The sequence below is a fragment of the Populus trichocarpa genome, chromosome 12 (genome assembly GCF_000002775.5).
Source record: "Populus trichocarpa isolate Nisqually-1 chromosome 12, P.trichocarpa_v4.1, whole genome shotgun sequence".
Lineage (NCBI taxonomy): Eukaryota > Viridiplantae > Streptophyta > Magnoliopsida > Malpighiales > Salicaceae > Populus > Populus trichocarpa.
Window position 1 is genome coordinate 10,458,447 of NC_037296.2, and position 19,379 is coordinate 10,477,825.

The 19,379-nt window shown below is 31.4% G+C and overlaps 1 protein-coding gene across 2 annotated transcripts; it reads left to right on the forward strand.

The window, feature by feature from the left end:
- Positions 1-4,567: 4,567 nt before the first annotated feature.
- On the forward strand, positions 4,568-10,370 carry LOC7483495 (serine/threonine/tyrosine-protein kinase HT1). Of its 2 annotated transcripts, XM_024582515.2 has the most exons (4): positions 4,568-5,826; positions 6,054-6,113; positions 6,993-7,448; positions 9,888-10,370. In XM_024582515.2, the coding sequence occupies exons 1-4, from the start codon at positions 5,467-5,469 to the stop codon at positions 10,134-10,136; spliced, it is 1,125 nt and encodes a 374-aa protein (XP_024438283.2). In that variant the 5' UTR covers positions 4,568-5,466; the 3' UTR covers positions 10,137-10,370. The 2 variants fall into 2 exon arrangements, with proteins under 2 accessions (XP_024438283.2, XP_002318042.3); XM_002318006.4 differs by lacking the exon at positions 6,054-6,113 and having other exon boundaries at positions 4,584-5,826.
- The last annotated feature ends 9,009 nt before the right edge of the window (positions 10,371-19,379 follow it).

A 19,379-nucleotide genomic window follows, 5' to 3' on the forward strand; every position in this document is an offset into this window, starting at 1 on the left:
TTTGAAAAGAGTTTCAAAATCTTATTAAAATAATCAATGATTATAATGTTGAGAACTAACATGATTTGACAAAGCATACATACTCTATGCTATGATGTCTAAATCAAAACATTCTTGATGAAAGAATAATAATTACACTTAGAAACTAGTCATTAAAATGTTACGTCAAACCACTTATGGCTTTCTTAATATTTGAAGGATCATAATAGGATGTTAAACATTATACTTGATCTGAAATTATAAGTCAATCAATTGTTAAATTCATAATAAATGAAATTGTTTAATTTATTTAGGATTATGATTTATATTTTAGCCAATTTATTAGGGAACCTAATGAGTCACACACATAAGAACTATTGGTTAGAAATTAAAATAAGATGATTAATTAAGTGTGACTTGATAGTAAATAGATTTTAAAAATTGATGACTAGAATGTAATTAATACAAGGAATTGCAATTTTAGATGTAGAAACAATTAAGTAAGGACTTGATTGAAAAAAATTCTAAAATCAACCTAAAATAATATATGTGATATTATTTAAGGAGAAAATTGATATTTTATCATTTATTGGGTTTTTAGGTTTTTCTATAAATAGAATGTTATGCCTCTTATTTTCAAAGAGAATGTAAGTAGAGTATAATATATAAACACTTACAACATAAAAGAAAAGAGTTAACATTCTAAGTTATAACAATATTTATCTCCTAAAAGGGTTTAAAAAATTTCTCACTAGTAGTTCATGTGAATTACTGTTAGAGGCTGAACATCTAGATGATTTGCGATTTGCGATAACTCAGCCTTAAAGCAAATACTTAAAGTTGAAAAGAATATATGATCTTCAGGTAATCTTTATATAAATCCTAAACAACTCTAAATCTATCTAATGAGATTCTTAGACCTACTGAAAAATTTTAAATTTATTGTTTTCTGTTGCGTGTATATGTTTTAAGAAACTTAACAAAATAGTGATACAAAGAATATGATGGAAGAATACGGTGATGGTGGTGATAATAATAATAATAATAATAATGAAATATTTTATGATGATAGTTAAGCAATGATGATGATGATGACTTAATAATGATGATGGTGATAGTCTGATGATTATAATAATAATAAAAAAAAGTAAAATAATAATAATGATTGTAATAATAAGATGATATTTAAAGTTTTTTTTATATATTTTTTAATTATATAATTTTTTTTTTTAAGGAACAAGGAACTTGGACAATCCTAAATTAAGGCATCAATATCGATTGAAAATCTAAAGCACCTACTTCGGTTCACAATTCCAACTCAAAAAGTTATCAAGTAGAAATTTGAACAAGGAATATATATGAAGTCTTTAATCAAGCTTGTGGTTAGGTTTTGAATAGATAGGTTCTGTCTCTATACCTTGAAGTTCTGGTAAACTCATACATCATTCAACACGAAATTAAATGCACATTTTTATTTTATGTATTATTATTCTGAATTCGAATGTGATGGAAATTAATTGCGTGCTTGTATTGGTTAATCAATCCAACCCCAGACAAATAAAAGAACCACCGCCGAACATGTCCCAGAAGTTGCCGGGTGTTAGCTAGGAAATGCCAGCAAACACCAAAACCTCCCCCAGGCAGTCATGGCAGGGAGGCAGGAGCCCCTCCTCTGGTGGTGGTGGAGAGCGACTAACGCGTTGTCACCTAGAAAGTGGGCCTTACAGTGACAACTGACACGTACAGTCTGCATCTCTAGCTTTTAGTACAGGGTTATCGTTAGATTAGATTACAATTTCAGAATTATAAAAAAACAAAAGGGTTAGCTGTAATTAATTAAGCTCTTTATCGATATTAGTAAACACAAGAAGACAGTGAGAGACCGTATACGGAAGAGGGCCATACCATACGGCTTTGTCACGGCCGGATCGCGCCCTGTGTTCATGGGACCCTCCTTTTGCTCTGACTCCAATACCCAAACACGATACACTTCTCATTCTCTCTCTTACTGCTTCTGTTTCTGTTTCTGTTTCTGTTTCTGTTCAAGTAACTAGGTAGCTTAGACGCTATACACTGCAATCCGGGTTAAACTTTTTTCAATATTAAAAAAATATTCAAGATGAGACTGAGACGCTATTAAATTAACTAAAATATAGTTTAGGATATGAGAATGAAAAAACTTGCAAAAGAAAATATAAAATTTAAAGTCTAATAACCTAATATTAAAGGTGAAAAAAAAAACTTTAAAAATACAACATTGAAGAAGAAAACTCGAGTCGCTCATGGTAACTTGATGAACCAACAACCTGCAATATGAGATGAGAATAAAAGAAAAAGAATTTCAAAAGAATAACCTAGTAAAAAACATCAAAGTTCAATAAAAAAAGGTTAAAAAAACTTTAAGTCAATTCGGGTTAACTTTTCTAACCCGCTTTTGAAATAACCAAACAACAAGAAAAGTGAAAAAATAACAAAGCTCAAGGGTAAATAATTTAATGCAAAATGATGAAATTGAAAAGGAAAAAGGCTATAAAAAATCGAGGGAAAAAAATTCGAATTAACCCCAATTAACTCGACTAACCTGCTACACGTGACATGAGATCAAGATAAAAAAAAATTAACCTTCAAAAAAAGGGCCTAACAAAAAAGGCCCAAGTTAAATAAAAAATTAACAATGCCATTAAACTTGATCCAGCAGGTCAACCTTAAGACCTATTGACTCGACTCTTTAATTAGCTTGAGCTTTAAATTAAACCATGATGGAGTTGCCCTGACATGATTCAATTGACTTGATGGGTCTAAAGACACCCCAAATGATCTGTAAAAATATTGTTTGACTTAAAAAAAATTAAGATGATTTTTTTTTCTCAAATATTGAGACGATAATATATTAGATTGACCTGAAGTCAATTCGGCTTAACCAACCAAATCTAAAACTCAAGTTATGGAAAAAGAAAATTAATATGCTAGGTGTGTGGGTCTGATATGTCATGCCCAACAATGTTTGACATCTTTTTTTTCTTTGTTTTTTTATTTTTTATTTAAATTTTAATTAACACCCTCTCTATTATTATTTTTAAATATTTAGTTCACTTTTTTAAAAACAATATTAATTAATGTTTTGATTTGTTTTTAATTTCACATTGCTTCAGAGATATTATTGTATTTTTTTTTATTTTATATAAATAAATTGTAATTGCATGATGCATCTATGCAAATGAAAATTGTATGTTCTTAGCAACCAGAAATTAACCACTAAGATAAAAAAAATATATATAAAAAATATTAAGGATATTTAGAGTTAAATATTTACATATGTATCTATTTTTTTTTCACTTGAAAGATTAACTTTCTGCTTTTAGTATTTTAATTAGTGTTAACAATTCTTCTTTATATATATTAATTTATTTTATTAAATTTAAATAACATATTATTACTTTTCAATAAAAAAAAAATCATGATACTCGAAAACACATCTATAATACTTGCACCTTCTTCTCTTACATTAAAAATTAGCTTGTCTTAGGAAATACTAGATAGATAATCTGCACTGCGCCATGGGTTAAACCTAAAAAAAATTTGAGTGTAAAAAAGATGTTCATGCGCTGCTAGCATGTTTCAAAAAAGTAAAAAAAATCCATGACTTTAGTTATAGATTTAATTGGGTCTAATACACTAGTTTGATTTAATTATATAATAAAAAAACAACAATAATAAATGGGATAAATTTAAAAAATATTTCATAAATGAGCCTAAGCCAAGTGGCCTTGAACTTATGCCACACATACGCGCTCTCTAAGCTCAACTCAGGCTATTTTATGAATTTTAATAGAAAATACATTATGAAACAAAGGATAGGTTATTATGTTACTAAAATACAATAAAAAATCATAAAAAATAATAATTTAAAACCTGTATTGAAAAATATAAGTGGGACTTGCTACTAAAGATAATGAGAAAAACTCTCTCTTACCAATGAAAATAAACTTGTTGGGCAAGATATTAGGATGATCTCATAAAATTAAATCAATAAAAATCACAATATTCAATTCCCAACAATCTAAATGTAAAAAAATAAAATACAAAAATATCAATTAAAAAAAAAAAGTAACCCCAAGTAAGTTTGCTAAACTTTGCAAGTGAATGAGATAACCTAATAAAAATTAAAATTAAAAAAAATTAAAAATTAAAAAATGATAAAAAATACATGAGTTAACTTGGATTAACCCGTCAAAACTATAATGTAGATTATAAAATCGAGATAATCTCATATAAAAAAAACTAAAAAAATTAGACAGTCTAATATTTATGTTGAATGATGGATTTTTTAAAAAGAAAATTAATGTAAAAAAAAGAATTAAAAAAAATGTTAGCCATGCTAATCCTTTCAATTTGAATTTGAATTTGAATTTAATTTTAATTTTAATGAAATCTGTTACTAGCAACGCACGGGCAATGGTGATAGACTTATCGAAAAGAAAATGAAATCTAATGCTTGCAGTAATTAGAAGGGAGAGGCCTTTCTGGTCAATTCGGAACTGTTTAAAGAAGTCGAAAACACGGCAAGCACAAGCACGGAATGGCATGGTGGATATTCAGCTACAAAAGCAAGGATAAATTGAAAAAGAGATGGACAAAGGTCATTATCATGAAGACCCGGTTTGTCTCCTCAGAAGTGGATCTTCGCACGTTGTGATTGTCAAAGACCTTTCCTCCTCCTCTTGCAGTCAGAGAGAGTGAGTGAAGCTTGTGTTTTCCTCTTTTTTACTTTCTTCAAGAATATTTTATTGTGTGAGACACAGAGAGAGAAAACCGCCAGCGCTTGGCATGCTTTTCACTGCTTTGCAGTTTGCACACTAGAAACAACAACAATAACAGTGTTTACACCAACCCAACCGACTCCCTTTCTCTCTTCTTTAACCACACTCGGCTTTTCTCTAGAATTTGATTCCGGGTTTTGACTCTGTCTGCGGAGCCACCATTTTATGGCATGAAAAGATAAGAAAAACCATCCTTTTGAGCTTGTGTTTTATTCAAAACCGTGGTCTTTTTGTTTGATTTAAAGCTAGAGCTTTGAGATTTGCGAAAGGGTCAGTCTGAACATTTTTGCTAGGGAAAGAAGTGAGCTTTTTGGATATCTTTTGTAGCTTGATTTTTTATATGAAAAAACCTATGTTTTTCTTGTTTCCAAATTTGGCTTTTAGTGCTGTGATTCAAGTTAAATGGTTGATTAGTGTTTTTTTGTTCTCGTTTTTTTAGTTGGTTGGAATTGTTTTCATCAATGTTTGAATGCGTGAGCACTGAATGTTTTGAAATGTAGTTGAATGAGAAACAGTTTCTGTGCATGCAAGTTCAGATGTTTCCTTGTCGGGTCACATACAAATTGAGTTTCTAGTCTAAATTTAGAGGCGTTGTGGTTTCTACATTGAGTTCCAGAGGCTTAAGGGTTAAGCATCTGGTGATTTTGTTAAGACTTGGTTCAAATCCATGAAGAATCTTTACTGTTTTAAGCAAATATATAACAATGGAAAATCAGAGAGGAGGCTTTCTCTTGGAGAATATAAGAGAGCGGTTTCTTGGTCCAAGTATTTGGTGTCATCTGGGGCAGAGATTAAAGGAGAGGGAGAGGGGGGATGGAGCGCAGACATGTCCCAGTTGTTTATTGGTAACAAATTTGCATCTGGGAGGCACAGTAGGATATATAGGGGTGTGTATAAGCAAAGAGATGTGGCAATTAAGCTTATAAGTCAGCCTGAAGAGGACGAGAACTTGGCTACTATGCTTGAGAACCACTTCACTTCAGAGGTGGCTTTGCTGTTTCGGTTAAGGCATCCTAATATCATCACTGTAAGCATCCAGTTTCTTTAACTGCATGTGTTAATGTCCTGTGCTTTATATTAACAATAAATGGAGTTCCATTTTCTTTTTAATTTAATGTTTGGATTTGTAAAGGAATATGTTGTTAATTACCTTAAAACTAAATTCTTAACCTCTCATTCGAACCAGTTGTGATCTTATACATATTTTTACTTGTTAACAAAGGGTGGTGGAAATGGCTTGTAATTTTGCTGCAGAACAATGAAAGTGATTCCAACATGCAATGTTTCCTGGCTTGGTTTTGTGGAACAAATTTGGTAGAAATTCATTAAACTTTCAATATCAATTACATATTGCCCATGTGCATTATTTATTACTCTCTTTTCCTTCCGTTGATAAGGAGTCGTCTAAAAATTCTAGCAGTAGCCTTGTAATATCATGCTTTACAAGATTGTGAACTTTTCACCATGGGCTTGCAATCTTATGAAAAAACTCTTGGGATTTACGAATTCTAATTTTGATGTAAGATCATCAATGCTTCTTCTGTTTTCCAAATGATGTCATTGAATGGATATTTGCAGTCTGAGGTATGGTTAAAAATGAAGTGGACCAGCAAAGAAAATTGATACAGTCATGGACATGATTGTTAGCTAGTATTTATGATGTGCAGCACTTCTCTTCTGCATTAAATATTTTTGGCAGCATATCCTTCAGCAGTTAAAAGTTTATAGCTAAATCACTAATTATCTAGACTATTTCATTAGGGTACCCATACCAGAGGTTGCAATGGCCAGTGGGGTCTTTAGAATCTTTTCTAGATTGATGAGGCTAGGAGACTGAAGAATGAAGATTGAAGGAGAGAACAATTTGCTTTCTTATTTATATTTTACTATTGGAAGTCTTTGTCAGTGTTGTCAATGGACCAAAAATGCCATATATCCTCATCTCCTCAAGTTCAGTAATTCTTACATATTTGGAAAAGTAGATTAAATGCAAATTCCTAGACTCTTGGGGATGTTTCTCTGTACAGATGAGCCTTTTTAATTTTTACATCTAGGCCACTTCAGATGTTGGAGTGAATTGAATCTCTGACCCTACTGGCATTGTACACAGTCTAAATGGTTTAATCAAATGACAAATTGTGCAAATTTTTGTTGATTATAAGTCACACTGTCTTCTTCACTTTTGTCATTCAGTTTGTTGCAGCTTGTAAGAAACCTCCTGTATTTTGTATAATCACCGAGTATCTGGCTGGGGGTTCGTTGAGAAAATTTCTCCATCAGCAAGAGCCATATTCAGTTCCTCTCGATCTAGTTCTGAAATTAGCCCTTGACATTGCACATGGGATGCAATATCTCCATTCACAAGGGATACTTCACAGGGATCTCAAATCTGAAAATTTACTGCTTGGAGAAGATATGAGCGTCAAAGTTGCTGATTTTGGTATTTCCTGTTTGGAATCTCATTGCGGTAATGCAAAGGGATTCACAGGTACATATCGATGGATGGCTCCTGAGATGATCAAAGAAAAACATCACACAAAAAAAGTTGATGTCTATAGTTTTGGCATAGTCCTCTGGGAGCTCCTGACAGCAATGACACCATTTGACAACATGACTCCAGAACAGGCTGCATTTGCTGTCTGCCAAAAGGTAAACTCATCTGATTCATTTTGCTGGTATGAATCTAATAATTGTAGGATTTTACTTATCTCTATTTGCATATGAATTGTACTTGACATATCCTGAAATGCATATACATCAGCTAGACATTTCATTGCCTCAAGCCCTTGGCTGTTTCCAAAATCTCGAATGGATTGCGTATTAATAATGATAAGACAAATGAAAAGCTAGATCCTGAAGGGGAAGAAAAGAGTTTAAAAATGGGAATAGGAAGGAAACATCAGAGCCTCCTCTCAATAATGATGTTTCATATGATAATTAGTTTTTTTATTGATAATTAATGATTTTGCATTCTGAATTTGTCATGTATTTATTTTGGAGAATTTAATTCGAGAAGAACTTCAAAATTTGTGCTATTCCCCGAAAGCATGGCTAGAAATGTTTTCAGGGTGTTTTAAATTTTTGATAATTTTGCATGACATATTTTTTCTTAGGAATAATTCCTGCGAAAATGCTCCAACTTTTGAATAAAATTAGTTTCCAGGACAAATAGGAAAGGAATATCTGCGGATGCAAGGAGTAAAATATTTATTTGAGCTTTTGATTCATGTCAAAATATACAGAAGTCTAATTATTTATCTGTCAAACAAATCGTTTCCATGTTGTGAATCATTTTGCTGTCGGCAAAAGATAAGAGATATATTAGGATGCTAAAATGAGGAATGGGAAAAAATGGATGGAGCACCAGACCTGTAGGGATTGATTTGTGAGAATTTGATCAAATGTCTCTTAGAAGGTTCAAGAAAATTAAGAAATATTGGATTGTAGTGTTTTATGAATTGAAAGTACACATGATTTTGTTCACACTGAAGGGGTTACAAGGTTCAGAGTATAAGGAAACCGGGTCAAATTTCATGAAACAAGGCAAAATGTTCTGCAGTCACACATGTAACGAGAATCAACATGGAAGTTCTTATTGACCTCCAAACTAGTGTCTTACTACACATTTAAAGAGTTCATTTGAGTTTTTTTCTGCCAATTAGCTTACCCATGCATCGTTTCCCTTAAGAGATCTTTGAGTTTGAGCCTCTCCTTTGTAACCACAAAAGAAAAAAATAGAAAGAAAGAAAAGAAAAGAAGAGTTCCTTTGAGTTTTGTTAAGATCTCTCAGGTAATACATCTGGATATTGAGCCCCACTCATGCATAGGTTAATGATATGCTATAAGGATAGACTGTCAGGCAATAAGTTCTTTTGAATATCCTTGAAAATTAGGATGTAATGAGCAACAATCTGATACCAATTCATTGCTGACTTAAGGAGAAAGAGGAAGATATCTATTTCATCTTATGGATGGTGGTTTTGTCTTGAAGTCATTAATCTTCTGGGTGAGAATGTTAGTAGAACACATTCTCACTCTTGTTGAAGAAAGTTCCAAACCACATTCCTTCAGCCTCATAGATCATCATGCACTGTTTAAATCCAATTGTCAATCCAAGAAAATTTTAGGATGACGAAGATACACAGGTTAACGTAACTGGTCCCAAGATTTTTTTATTGTCACATAGCTCCCAATTTTCTACTCATGCTGGCAATTGTGGACAAGATGATGGTAATGACGATATGGTAGTGGTGTAGGTCTGATATTTTAATATTATCGAGAAGGAATATGGCCTTTGTGGTAATGCAGATTTGAGATCTATAATGGGGAATATTCATGTAGCCCGGTTATTGCTTTCAGTATTGTATTAATATTCATCTGTTACGTGATTGAGGGTACTAAGTCTTATTTTGGGTGTGCTCGTCAGTTTTATCTGACGAGATGGCAAATGTTCAGCATGGAATGTTCTCAATATCACATGTCCAAATGTGACTTACAATAGGAACATTTAAGCTGCAAAGAAGATACACCAGAACTGCATCAATGATATGAAATTGCAATAATACAAGTGGATCAAATCATTTGCAATTTTGTAACATATGCTAGTTTTGGTCTTCTAGATTCATCTACTGAGATGCATCTTCCTCACATGCTGGAGCACTGTGATTACAATCAGTCACATGTGCCCATGCCTGTGTTGTAGCCATTAGAAGTGGGGACCATGCTGTCTTTGCCATTCTTATGTGGTGTCTATCTATCTTCTTGAAAACTGTATTATATATCAAGCCAACTGACATCATAGTAGCATAGACAAACGTAAAGTCTTCTCTTTTGATTTTGAAGGTACATAACTCGAGTCTGTATATTGTATATGTATGTCGATTCATGACAATCTGTTTCCCTTACCACCCAAGTGTACATCTTATGATCATATTCTCCATCAAAGTAAATGCTTGACAAGAAGTGACATCTTTTTCTCATTTTGTGCTCTCAATCTTTCAAAGAGGAAATTTGCCTTAATCCCTTATTAGGATTATTTTTTCACTTTCATTAATTTCTTGCATCTGATATCTTCTGGGCTTTCTGCAGAATGCCAGACCACCATTACCCCCAAAATGTCCACTGGCCTTTAGTCATCTCATTAACCGATGCTGGTCCAGCAACCCAGATAAACGACCACATTTTGACCAGATTGTTGCGATTCTGGAAAGCTATTCAGAGTCCCTCGAGCAGGATGCCGAATTTTTCACATCCTACAAGCCTACCACCAATCATACTATTTTGAGATGCTTCCCAAAACTTATAGCTGGCCGCCGGTCCGCTTCTGTAAAAGCCTAGGAACTGTAACTAAATTATGTGTAATGCTATATGTATCATATGCTTTTCTTTTCTAGGGCTGTATGCTCAGTTGTGTTTAGGAGCTTATGAATGGCCTTTTCTTTATTTTCCTTGTGCAGCATCAAATATGTTGGAACAAAAAGCCGTTCCTTACATTTATATTTTGATGCTTATGAACCTCATTTTTCTATTTCCTTTAAAGTTCTACCAAAAAGATGTGACAATTGAAACCCAGCATTCGGATCTTCAGAATGCTTGCAGCTCTTAATTATTCTTAAATGGTCACCTCCAACCCCTATATTAAGTAATAATCTAAAAGGCGTGGGGAAACTACTGTAGCTTCCCCCCGCCTTTCACTTATTAATATATTATATTATTATAATTATTATATTATATTATATTACACTACAGAACTTTTTTTTTTTTTTTCGTTTTTAATTTTTTTTTTGTTTTTTTTAATGAATTTTTTTTGTTTAATTTAGTTTGTTAATATGATAAAAAAAAATTAATAAAAATCTGATAACTAATTTTTGAAGATTTTCATGATACGGATCCTGGGTTTGACGGGTTAACCTTGTTTGACGAGTTAACCCGTATTTTTTTCTTTTTAATTAATTTTTTTATTTAGTTTAGTTTGTTAATGTTAAATTTCTTTCTATTTAATTATCAGACTTTCATGACACGTATTAAAGAACTCTAAAACGCATGGGTTTTTCACTGTAGCAGCATGTTTTTTTTTTTTTTCTATTTTGTACATATAATGTATCACCGTGCACAATGAAACACTTGACTTTCTTTTTTCCTTCTTTTTTTTGTTTGGCCTATGGGTTTTTGTTTTTTTTTGCTTTTTTTTTTGTGTTTTTTTAATGAATTTTTTTGTTTAATTTAGTTTGTTAATGTGAAATTTTTTTTTATTTAGTTATCATATTTTTATTACATGGATCTCGGGTTTGACGAGTTAACCTGAATTTTTTTTCTATTTAGTTATCAAACTTTCATGACGCGAATCCCAGGTTTGACGGATTAACCTGGTTTGACGGGTTAACTCAGTTGATTCAGATTTTTTTTCTTTTTCCTCATTGGTAATATGCTTATGTCTTTTGTTTGTTTTTTGTTTTTTTAATTAATTTTTTTCGTTTAGTTTAGGTTGTTAATGTTCACTTTTTTTTCTATTTCTTTTAATGAATTTTTTTTTGTTTAATTTAGTTTGTTAATGTGAAAAAAAAAATTTATTTAGTTATCATACTTTCATGACACGGATCTCGGGTTTGACAGGTTAACCTGGTTTAACGAGTTAACCTAATTTTTTTTTTCTCTTTTAATCAATTTTTTTCGTTTAGTTTAGTTTGTTAATTTTTTTTCGTTTGACCCATCGATTTTTTTTTCTATTTAGTTATCAAACTTTCATGACGCGAATCCCAGATTTGACGGGTTAACTCAGTTGATTCAGATTTTTTTCTTTTTCCTCATTAGTAACAGGCTTATGTCTTTTGTTTGTTTTTGTTTTTTATTATTTTTAGTTAATTTTTTCGTTTAGTTTAGGTTGTTAATTTTAATTTTTTTTCTATTTAGTTATCAGACTTTCATGACACGGATCCCAGGTTTGACAGGTAACCTGGTTTGACAGGTTAGCTCGGTTAATTCTGGGTTAACCCGTCAATTTGTTTTTTCTATTTAGTTATCAAACTTTCACGACACGAATTCAAGGTTTGACGGGTTAACCCAGTTAATTCAGATTGTTTTTCTTTTTCTTCATTAATTTTTTTCTTTCTATTAGTTTTTTCCTTTTTAATTAATTTATTTAATTATCATACTTTTATGACATGACCTTGCAACCAGATCCACATCGAAGACTATTGGGTCTGATATTAGAGCGAGACCTACTGGGTCATGCAAGTTTAATATTATTATTATTATAAATATTACTTTTGGGTCAGGCGTTATAGTCAAACCCAAGATTCTTGGATATAGCTTTGCAGAAAAACCTAACACTTTTAGATCTTAGTTTTTTTTTGTTGTATTTTTTATATAAAAAAAATTAACCCGCGGCATCGCGCGGGTTACGTGACTAGTATATATATATAGGTCGTAAAATCACCAAGTGATTACATGAATTAATATGCCAGTATTTTTTTATGCTCTCCATAACCTTTTCTTGATCATAATTGAGACTATATTCCAAATATGTTAAATATAAATCATTGATGCACCTACTTATTATTCGTATAAAATCAAATGCCCACACAATCAATCTTATATGAATCACAAATTCACAATCATGCATTGCAATAATCTCTTCAATATTTTATCAAGCAAAACCTCCTTTCTATTTTATAATTTTATAAGGGAGAATCAAGTGATTCTCCATGATAATATATGTTGCATTCATATTCTGTTACCATAATATCTGCTTATATTGGGATATTTTGATTATTTGTATTTGATCCTTTCTTATTATATAGAATTACATAACTTAATTATTGTGTATATAATGAGAAGTTTTCTCCTTCGTATGATAAGGAGGATTTCAACCATTTACCATTGTTTTTCTAACACTTTTATGGTAGTAGAGCCAAGGTTTTTTTTTCTATAATCCTTTTCATGGCTGGTTCCTCTTCTTCATCTCTTACTCTTTTGCTCAACATAATGGTGCATTTGCTTATCAACAACTTTTTGGCTATTTGGATGGTAGCATCACAACTCCTTCTAACATGATTACTGCCTCTAATAGCACCATAAAGCCAAATTCTGCTTATTTAGATTTGAATGTTATACGAACACATATGTTCCTATCAAATCCCCTCCACTCAGATCTTCATCTTTTGCCCCAAGATTCAAGAAAAAATCACAACAATCTCAAACCCAAACTAATGAAATTTTCAAATGGTATGAATAACCACTTTGGCAGTTGCAAAATAGGACAAACTTTCTTTCTTAGCTATAATCAATGGTCATACTTCCTTCTTAAACATCAATGGTCAAGATTCCACTAGCTCACAAGCCTTAGAACCTCCCCATTTCTCCTATAAAAGTCCCACAAAACCCTAACCAAGGAGCCTATAAAAAGACCATAACCACATTGCCATTTCATACTTCAAGCCTTAGCTTCTAGCTTTGAAAAACTTGACACCCTACATCTCACGAATACGAAGCCATCAAACCTTCCTCCCGTAACTTTCTCCCTCTCCATCATAAAACACCATCGCCCAAACCTCATTTTCCATTGCAAATAAATAATCAAAGCCAACCATAGCTTTCTTCCTTACATGTCACTTTTTTATCTTTGCCAACAAATCATGGTTCTTAGACAACTATAGAAAAAAAAAGAAAGGACGTAGCAAGAAAGAAAGGAATAACAGGAGGAGAAGAAAGGGAGAAAAAGATTTGGTCTAATGTTCATCTGGGGAAAGATATACCAAGTTGTCATTGTTATTATAGGTATAACTTTTATTTTCTCCAAAACATAACTCCTCAATATTGTTTGGTTATGTTTCTTGGTCTTTTCTTCTTTCAACACTCATTTATTTTCTCTATGTTTTGTTGTTGTTGATATTGCTAGCCTCTGTTAATAAAGCCAACCATAACTTTCTTCTCTATACGCTAATTGTTTTCTCTGCCAACAACTCAAGGTTTTTTAGAATAACTAGGGTGAATCTGCTTTAACGATATACTAATAATTAAAAAAACACAATAGTGTCTTAGTGATAGTTAGACGAATAAACAATGCAACTTATTTTAGATAGGGTGTACTAGGGGTGATATTGTCCTTTCTATACACAACCAGCCCCCTTATCCAAACTCTAAAGATCAGTTAGAGTTCATAGTGACCAAAATACTAGGTGGTGATTCCAAACCTCTTAAACCATAAAGAGGCAAGAATTCCTTTTTCTTTCCACACATACTCAACAACTTATGATTTAAGAGGATGATCACCACGACACCACAAACGTGCAACAGGGTCCATCACCAATTTCTTATTTTACTAGATATATATACTATGCGATTTCTATTGATGATTGTACCTGATTTAGGGTCTGTTTGGGAACGCGGTGCAAACCGCGTTCCCAAAAATTTTGAATTTTTTGTTTTTGCTTAAAATGATTTTTTTATGTTTTCAAATCGTTTTAATGTGATTATGTCAAAAATAATTTTTAAAAAATAAAAAAACTTCATTTTGATGTATTTTTAAGCGAAAAGCACTTAGAACCGCCACCGCTGCCACAATCCCAAACAGAACCTTAGTTGGGTATTCCCTTTAAAACACAAATATAATTTCTTTGATACTTTTATCAATTTACAATGTTATATAAAGATGCAATTTTAGCAAAAATAAAATCATCTCAATGTGATTGTGGAACTGAATTTACAAATAATAAGTTTCACTCTCATTTGCACCATTATGACATTGTTCTTTGTCTGACATGTCCTTATACTCCTAGTCAAAATAGCATTCATGAACACAAGCATTTTCATGTCATAAAAATTGATCTTACCTTTTGTCCCATACTCGTATGCCACTTTCTATGTGGGTTGAGGCCTTCTCTACTATCTTCTTTCTCATTAACTAACTCTCGTCACCGTCTCTTGATGACAAAACTCTTTATGAGCTCTTGTTTGAAAAACAACCCGATTACTTTATGCTTCAAACTTTTAGGTGTCTTTACTTTCCTTATTTGAGAGATTCCTCACCTTATAAATTATCTTCAAAATGTGCTCAATGTTTTTTTTAGGTTAGTTAACCTTCATAAAGGATTTGAATGCTTAGACCAAAAGACACATCGTGTTTATGTTTCTCGATACATGTAATTTCATGAAAACAAATTTCCATATAATTGTGATTTTGTGAAAAATCTGCAATCTAACATTGACTATATTCATTTTTATGATTGTCATGAATGAGTCTTTAGTTCTTCTAATGTTTTTTTTTTTAAATTACTGGCCTTCACCATCCTTTTCGAGTTCATCATGTTTATTTTACAATGATACTCTATGGCTGTCCTTAAATCCTCCCCCTGATCTATAAGTTCTTTTTGCTATGGAATCTCTCTTAGATTTTAGAGCTTCAGACTCTGTCGTTCCTCCACCCGTGTCTTCAGCTCTTCATATGACCACTTTTAGCCATTTAATGATTACTAGAGGAAAAAATGATACATTTAGACCATGGTTGTATCATGTTATGACTATTTTATCTTCTTCTAAGCCTTTTCAAGCTTTTTTTTTTCTTTAAAAAAGCCTCGAGGCTTCAAGTCTATTGAAAAACACCCTAAATGGTTCTTAGCTATGAACGATTAAATTCAAGCTTTGAAGAAAAACAGTACATGGGTTCTTGTACCTCATTTCAATAACCATAATATAGTTAGTTGTTGTTGAATTTTCAAAACAAAACTTTGATCTAATAAGTCTATTAAGTGATATAAGGCACAAGGCTCAATGATTTTCTAATGTTTATGGTTTTGAGTTTGGTGACACATTGCTACGGTTAAAATCATTTTGTCATTGGTTATTACTTTTGGATGGCGTTTACATCAGTTAGATGTTAAAAGCACATTTCTTCATGGTTTTCTCAATGAAAAGCTATACATGGAACAACCACCTAGATAAATTGATCCATAGTTTCCTGAGCATGTTTGTCGTCTGAAGTGTGCTCTTTATAGATTAAAACAAGCTCCTCGAGTTTGGTTTCATTGTGTTATCTCTTTTCTACTTAAACTTGGCTTTCTCTCTAGTCAGGTTGATTCTTCGTTGTTTGTTTATCACTCCTCGCTCGAGACTGTTTACTTACTTGATGACATGGTCATCATTAGAAATAATCCTTCTCTAGATCACACTTTTATTACTTGACTTTCCAAAGAATTCTCCATGAAGGATTTGGGTGATTTTCATTATTTTCTTGGTGTTAAAGTTCAAGCTAATGAGAAGGTTTGTTTCTTAGTCAAATGAAACATGCTCTTGATCTTTTGCAATGTGTTTCCATGATTGATGTCAAGCTTATTTCCATACCTTTTGTTATTGGTTAACATCTATTAATCAAATAGAAGTTGTTTATCGACCTTACTTTATTTTGTTCTCTTGTTAGTGCTCGACAATACTTGACTATCACCAAGCCTAATATGTCCTTCAATGTAAATTCTATTTGCTAGTTCATGCATGCTCCCACCGAGGATTATTTTCATGCTCTTAAGTGTATTTTGCATTATGTTAAAGGCACTACTTATCATGGATTTCAAATCCGTAAACAGTTTACTTGTGATCTTCTTACTTATTCTGATGCGGATTGGGCTGAAAGTCCTGATACACATCATTCTACTATTGGTTATGCTATCTTTTTTTACACCAATTTAATCTCCTGGTTCTTTAAAAAATAAAGCATTATATCTCTTTTAAGTTTAGAAGATGAACATCGCTCGTTAGCTATTGTCATTATTGATATTTCATGGATTATTCAATTGCTTCATGACCTTCATGCTACACTCTCAGATCCATCTAAAACTCTTTGCAATAATCAAAGTGCAATTTTTATGGTAGTCAATCCGGTTACTCATCCTCGGTCAAAACATATTATGATCGACTAACATTTTGTTCGTGAACTTGTTGTTATTGGGCACTTTAAAAGTTGATTTTGTTCCTTCACATCTGCAGTTTGCTAATTCGCTGACCAAAAACATCACCAAGCCTTGGTTTTTTCTCTTTCAAAGCAAGCTCAACAATATCCCTTCTACCATACTCACCTTATAGGGGATGATATGGGAGAATCGAATGATTCTCTATAATATGTGTTGTATTCATTTTCTGTTACCATAATATATGCTTGTATAGTTGTAAAAATATTTTGATTATTTATATTTGATCCTTTCGTATTATATAGGATTACATAGTTGTAATTATTGTGTATATAATGAGAATTTATCTCCACCATATATAAAGGAGGATTTCAATCATTTACCATTGTTTATCAAACACATTTACTCTTTTTTCTTCTCCACCCTTTAAGATGAAAATCGGTTTAATAATGGAAGATATTTTTATCATATTTGCATCATAATTAGTAGATATTTTTGTTGACAGGTTAATCTATATGTATATATATAAGCAAATTAATGCACACAAGCTACTTAATATTGCTTCAAGAGGTATCCTTAGACATCAATAAATGTGATATATATATATATATATATATATATATATATATATATATATATATAAAGAACTCAAGAACTAAGTAGGGAATAAATATTAAGAAATATATGAAGGATGGAGTGTCATATAAGCTTCTCATGCTAAACATATCCTTCTATTTATGCAACCTAGCTAGTTAGGTCATATAAAAATTAACAAAAACTAAAAGAAAAGGTGTTTTTATTGTGCACCACCTCACAAAACACTATTGATTACAATAATTTTTTTTACCTTTATTTTGTTAATCTTAATTTTTTTTTTAGTTTTACCATTCAATAATTGTTTATTGAAGATTAAGCATCATGATTTGTTGTAGTTTTTTTTCTATGTGGTTATCTCAATCTCATGACCTGTGTCACAGGTTTGGCTTGTTAACCCGGTTGACTTCAGTTTTTTTAATTTTTTTTAATTGGTGTTTTCTTTTTTAATTTCACTTTTCAATATTGGGTTGACTAGAAATTAAACTTCATGATCTGTTTTGGTTTGCTTTCTATGAGGTTATATCAGTCTCACGATCTAGGTTAAGGGTTTTATGGGTTAATCCTGGTAGACTCGCGTTGTTTTATTGTGTTCTATTTTAGTTTTTTTTTAATTTCATCATTCAACAATGAGTTTATTGAGAATTGAGCTTCATAATTTATTTCAATTTTCTTTCTATTAGGTTATCCTAGTCTCATGATTTGCATTGTTGGTTTGATAGGTTGATCCAGGTTGACTTGAGCTACTTCTTCGATTTACTTTCTATGAGGTTATCCTAGTGTTATGAACCAAGTCATTAGTTTGGTGAGTTGACCTATGTCATTTTTTATGTCTTTTTTTAATTGGGTTTTTGCAATTTCATCATTCAATATTGGGTGATTGGAATTAAGCTTTATAATTTGTTTCAATTTATTTTCTATGGGGTTATGTTAGTTTCATTACCTGGGTCGTGGGTTTGACATTTTAACTTATATAATTTCTTTTGTCCTTTTTTAAAATAATTTTCTTTTAAATTTCATCTTTCAACATTAAGTTGATTGAAAATTGAATTTCATAATTTGTTTCGATTTGCTTTATATGATGTTATCATGGTCTCATGACTCGAGTTATATATTTGACAAGTTAATCTAGGTTGACCCAAATCGATCTAATATGTTTTGTCTTAATATTTAAAAAAAAATAGATGTCACATTAATTTTTTTAGTTAAAAAACATTAAAAAAAAATAATTTGACCTGCAACAAAGCGCGAGCCAACAATATAATTGTTAGCTATATTGTCACTTGATGATAATGAATATCCACTAATTCTATTATGTTTATATCCTATCCATTATTAATTATATAAATTTTCTAGATATTTATATATTATTTATCAGATTTTAAATATTAATTATCAAATACTATTTATTATTCAACATGAAGTGTGTGTGTGTGTGTCTATATATATTAAATAATGAAATTTTAAATTGTAAAGCTTATGTTTAAGAAGTCTTTTAATACATGACACATGATGCATTGTAGCTATTTTACATTTGTTATGCAATTTGTACTTCCTATAAATATGCAATAGTGCAAGTATCTTAATGACTGCTTAATTACTAGGAAGTGAATTACAAGTTTTTTTCTTCTTCATAAAAGCTCTATAGTTAAAATGTTACACTCAACTCATCAATAGACAAAAGTCATGCTGGTCTTTTATATATATATATATATATATATATATATATATATATATATATATATAGAGAGAGAGAGAGAGAGAGAGAGAGAGAGAGAGAGAGAGAGAGAGAGAGAGAGAGAGAGAGGATGATCAATATCATAACATGAAATCATTAACAAACAGATATACCTAAACTTTGTGATCATCGTAACACTCCATCATCTCCTTAATTAATTCAAGTTTGTTAGTGCTGATGCATGTGAATATAAGAAATTACATTTCTTTTCCTTTTAATGTACCGCATAAATCGGAACAATTAAAATTATTATAATTATAATATAAGAAATACTAAGACAAGTGGGGAAAATACAATGGACAGTCCACTATGTTTTTTCCATTTCCCCCTTCTCAAAACCATCCAATTGGG